Source organism: Octopus bimaculoides, chromosome 3 (assembly GCF_001194135.2).
Source record: "Octopus bimaculoides isolate UCB-OBI-ISO-001 chromosome 3, ASM119413v2, whole genome shotgun sequence".
Lineage (NCBI taxonomy): Eukaryota > Metazoa > Mollusca > Cephalopoda > Octopoda > Octopodidae > Octopus > Octopus bimaculoides.
In genome coordinates, this window is record NC_068983.1 from 89,228,983 (window position 1) to 89,234,324 (window position 5,342).

Genomic DNA, 5,342 nt, shown 5'->3' on the forward strand with positions numbered 1-5,342 from the left:
TATATATATATATATATATATATATATATATATATATATATATATATCTATATATATATATATTCACAAACACACTCCCTCTCACTCTCACTTTCCCTCTTTTTTTAATGAATGAAAGAACTTTTTTCTTTTTTGTTTACTTTAATTTCTTGGGTTTGAATTTCATTTTACTTTTTTTTTTTGTTTCTTTCAATGTTTCTCTTTCCAATTTTTGCCTCCTCTTTTCTAATCCTCACCTCACATTGAATCACTGCCCCCATCCCCTGCATTCTTACTATCACACCCAATACTGGTTGTCTCTCAAAACTGGATTTGTGGTCCGAAAGTGTTGCAAAAGTTCAGGACCTAGCAGATTCCAATCAACATTTAATAAGTCTGTACTGGTTCCTGTCTTGGAACTGCCCTCTGGTGATCGTCTTTCCGGTGGGGAGCTGTTATCTGTATGCATCAGTGGCGTTACTTTACAAGTTGGCACCGTTGAGCTGACCTCGGCCCGTGTTGAATCAGGTGAACGGGGTGTTGGTGATGATTTTGTACTTTGGTCAGCAGTGGCTGATATGTTAGGGTGTGAACATGATGATGGTGATGATGCTGTCATTACTGCTACCGCTGCAGCTACTGCTTTTTCATCACTGTCTTCTGATGGTGTTAATGCGCTTGCTGGGGAGCCTGCAGTAGCACCATCTGTGGCATTGCTACTGCTGCAACATGCACCTGTGTCTGCATTGCTGGTGTTGTTGCTACTAGTTGAGGGAATGTTCACACCAATGGACGATGCTTGTTCTTGCATGAGTGACATGTAATCGTCAGATGCAGGACTATTGGTCAGATTTTGTTGTTGGGGTTCAATGTGAACATGGGGCTGATCCAAATGCACTGATCCATTGATCTGTGGTCGTGGTCGTGTGCGTGTGCCACGCACATTTTCTGAGGGTGATTTCTGTTTCCTTTTCCTCAACAAAATGAAAATAATGAGAACTATGATTATTATTATTAAGATAAATGAGACTACAATACAAACTATGAAAAAATCACTTGTAACATTTGGAATATCCTCTTGTTTCCCAGCAGCTTCCTTAGGCTCGATAGCAGCTGCAACTGATGTTAGACGAGGTGTCAAAGATGGCTTTAGATCTTCCTCTTTGCTTCCTGGTGGATGGATGTTGATTTCAAATTTACCAGAAGCTGGTTGCACATTCATTGCAACAAGTTTGAAAGAGAAAGAGTCAATAACACTATGGTTATGACCTGTTCTGTCAGCTTCATAGAGGATATCTCCATTTTGCACATCTTCATGGGTAAAACTTTTGATTAGAGTTCTTCGTCGAATTTCTCTTTTTCGGATAGGAGACCTCTTAATGAGTTGACCATACAAAGGAGACTCAGTTATGTGAAATTGAGGGTTGTCATTTGTTACTTCTGCTAGTTCAGAGGCATCAAGAACTGAAAGGTCAATAAGGGCTTGATCTCCAGCAATAGCTTTAAATGGGTGTTGTTTTAAAAGAGGACGCACAGTAATGTTAAAGCGAGCATCATAGACACGGCTGTCAATTTGTGGAAAGTACATACGTACTAAGAAATAGTCTGAACCAGATGCCATGTTTGTTTGAATGTAGAGTAAAAGACTGTTTTCAAGATCTGTTTGCGAGAACTGGCTAACAATCATATCTTTGAGATAGAGGTGACCATACTGGGGTCGACGTGTGATGTTGTAGCGGACATTTTCAGAAATTCCATTTGTACGAATCTTAAAGTTATTAAGGCTAATGTAAGCTGCAGACTGAGACTGCAGAACTTCAATGTCTGAATATTTGACAATATTTATAATGACTGGAATGACAGCAATATTGAACACAATATAGAATTGCTCAAATTTGCCATCGCTGACCTTAAAAGTGAAAGAGCCTTGGTGCCTGCTACCATCATGTAGAAACACCACTATACCAGCATTGACTTCACGTTGAGTGAACTGAGAAATTGGAACGTAATAACTGTTGTGAAACACTAACATTCCATTGTCAGCTTTTTTAATGATAGTATAAGTGATATTTTCTGGTGGGGTATCTGGATCAGTTGTCTCCAAATGTTTGCGTGTAATGTTCGCTGTTAAACCTTGAATGACTTGAATACCAGGGTTTTGAGTGAGCAGTACAAGATGTTGGTCATTGACTGGATAAATGGTGATGTTGAACTCATTTTCTAGAGTACGACTGCTCACATCAAGAGGTTTGCTTGTAATGTTACGTATCTTAATATTCAACAAGAATTTGAAGGAATCCTGCAAAGTTTCATTGCCGTTGTGCTCATACTTGAGACGCTCATGATTGATTTCTTGTTGAGAAAAGTTAACTCCGGGTAGTAGTAATCCTCGATCAAGAAGTAGTTTGCCATAACGAGGTGGTTCAGTGATTTCATATCTAACAGTGACATGTTTCTTTAGAATTTTCAGTTCCCGCACATATTTGTCAATATTAAGGTTATGTTTGGTGAAAAAAGCACTGCCACCTTCAACAACTTTCAATGGAGTGAGACTAATCAGCATGTTTTTGTTTTCTTGATTAATGTTGCCATATGAGATACTTATAAACATTATGTCTTCAATGCTGTTTGCATAGAGAGTTTCAACTCGGAATTTAAAAAAATCCCGCTGGGACCAGTTATGCAGGTTGGCTTTATGTCGATAAAAAATACGACCGCTATCAATGTCTGATTGTGTGAAATGATGAACTTCATTGAGTTGTTCATCCATTCGAGACACAATCTGACCATAGTGCGGACGGGTCCTCAGCCAGTACTTTATAGCATTTGTTTGGTTAGGGTTATTAGTGCTTGCAGACAGGTATTCATTAGTTAGAACTTGCATTGTATTTGGGTATACTTCCATTGGTTTGTTAACATCAAGGCTCAATATAAGGGAATGTGCTGTTATTTTAAAAATATGTTCATTATCAAAATTTGAACCATCTGTGATGCGGAACTGGAAGCTTCCTGTGCTGCCACCTACAAAATAAAAAATAATTCATTATTAGCATTTCAATGAATAAACTAATGCAGTCTTTCTTAAGTTAAAGGTTTATTTCTTTTTGAAAGAAGATAAAGGCAGTCAATTTTATCTCAAGAGTGAAGAGAACGATTTGCAATAGCAATATCAACCCTAGCGAGATTTGAAATTCATATATTAATAACTGGAACAAATATGATTAAAGTACATAGCCTACTAACTTCTGAATATATCCTTTTGCACTAACCACACAGCCTAATTCAAATCAATGAGATAATGTTTCATTCTTAGAGGTACAACAAGGAATTTGTAGGAGAAATGTGTGATATTACATAACTTTCAAGCATTATCAAAATAAGCAAAGAAAATTGATTTCATTCAGGAAGCAAAACAAAATTTCATATTTGGTAGTTGTCAACCAATGAAATAATTGATTTTCTTGGTTAATTTGATTCAATACAGTCTCTTTATTTTTGTATGAGAGGGTAAACAATTAATTAAATTGACTGAATTTTCAATATATTATGGGCATTTTAAATTCCACTGAAGTTGACTTTGCTTTTCATCCTTTCGGGGTTGATAAATTAAGTATCAGTTGCGTACTGGGGTCGATCTAATCAACAGGCCCCTCTCCCGCCAAAATTTCAGGCCTTGTGCCTAGAGTAGAAAGGAATATATCTAATTTATTGATCTTTGGAATGATAAAAGTAAGGTTGATAACTGGAATTTCAGCATAGTATGTAAACAGGTGGAAGAAAATACAACAAAGTATTTAGTCCAGCACACTACAATTTCTTAATACACATTGAAATAATTATTAACATCAGTTTAATAATACACACTGAAATAATTATCAATTTTAACTTTTGCTAATGAACTAAAACTTCAGGAATTCCTTCTAATTTGACACAGTAGTATAAATGAAACTGCTTTTTTAAATCTTCCATGCTACAAGGAAGTCAATAGAAAAAAATAGTTCTTGAGTTACAAAACACTTCCATAATGTAGGGGATCTCGGGAGAATAATAGAAGTCACTGTCAAAGCTGAATCACAATTTAATCATTTCATTTCAATTCCCAGTTTAACCATTTCATTTTACATCTTACACCTTTAACTTGCAGTCAGCAGCCTTAAGTAGGGTGGGTTCTAAGAGGCTAACTTGTTCCCATTATGCTATCATCATCATCGTTTAAACGTCCGCTATCCATGCTAGCATGGGTTGGATGATTTGACTGAAGACTGGTGAACCGGATGGATGCACCAGGCTCCAATCTGATCTGGCAGAGTTTCTACAGCTGGATGCCCTTCCTAACACCAACCACTCCGAGAGTGTAGTGGGTGCTTTTATGTGCCACCGGCACGAGGGCCAGTCACGCGGTACTGGCAACGGCCATGCTCAAAATGGTGTATTTTACGTGCCACCCACACAGGAGCCAGTCCAGCGGCACTGGCAATGACCTCACTCAAATAATTTTCTAATGTACCACTGGCACAAATGCCAGTAAGGCGACGCTGGTAACGATTACGATCAAATGGTGCTATTTACGGGCCACTTGCACGGAAGCCAGACAGCTGCTCTGGCAATGATCACGCTCGGACAGTGCTGTTAGTGCTCCACTGGTACAGGTGCCAGTCATCGAATATGGTACAATTACGATTTTGATTTCACTTGCCCCACTCGCAAGCAGAGTTTAGTGTCCAATGAAGGAAAGGTTGGCATGGGTGCCAGTCGACAAATTTGGTTTGATTTCGATTTCAGATTCACTTGCCTCAACAGGTCTTCGCAAGCAGAATAAGTGAGCTGGCTACATCCCTGGCAGAGGCCACAGATTATGCTCTCACTTGGCTTGCCGGGTCTTCTCACGTACTGCATATTTCCAAAGGTCTTGGTCACTAGTCATTGCCTCGGTGAAGCCTACAGTTCGAAGGTCGTGCTTCACCACCTCATCCAAGGTCTTCTTGGGTCTACCTCTTCCACAGGTTCCCTCAACTGCTATGGTGTGGTACTTTTTCACACAGCTATCCTCATCCATTCTTGCCACATGACCATACCAGCGCAATCGTCTCTCTTGCACACCACAACTGATGCTTCTTAGGTCTAACTTGTCTCTCAAGGTACTTACACTCTGTCGAGTATGCACACTGACATTACACATCCATCGGAGCATACTGGCTTCGTTTCTTGTGAGCTTATGCATGTCCTCAGCAGTCACGACCCATGTTTCACTGCCATGTAGCATGGCTGTTCGTACACATGCGTCATACAGTCTGCCTTTTACAATTAGTGAGAGGCCCTTTGTCACCAGCAGAGGTAAGGGCTCTCTAAACTTTGCCCTGGCT

At 39.3% G+C, this 5,342-nt stretch overlaps 1 protein-coding gene across 1 annotated transcript in view; it reads right to left on the reverse strand.

Annotated features, from left to right (window-relative positions):
- Positions 1-21: 21 nt before the first annotated feature.
- LOC106873931 (chondroitin sulfate proteoglycan 4) overlaps positions 22-5,342 on the reverse strand; it is a 187,797-nt gene continuing 182,476 nt past the window's right edge. Inside the window, exon 3 of the mRNA XM_052966293.1 lies at positions 22-3,000. Within this exon, the coding sequence (XP_052822253.1) occupies positions 278-3,000 (2,723 nt within the window). The 3' untranslated portion in view covers positions 22-277. The remainder of the gene's footprint in view (positions 3,001-5,342) is intronic.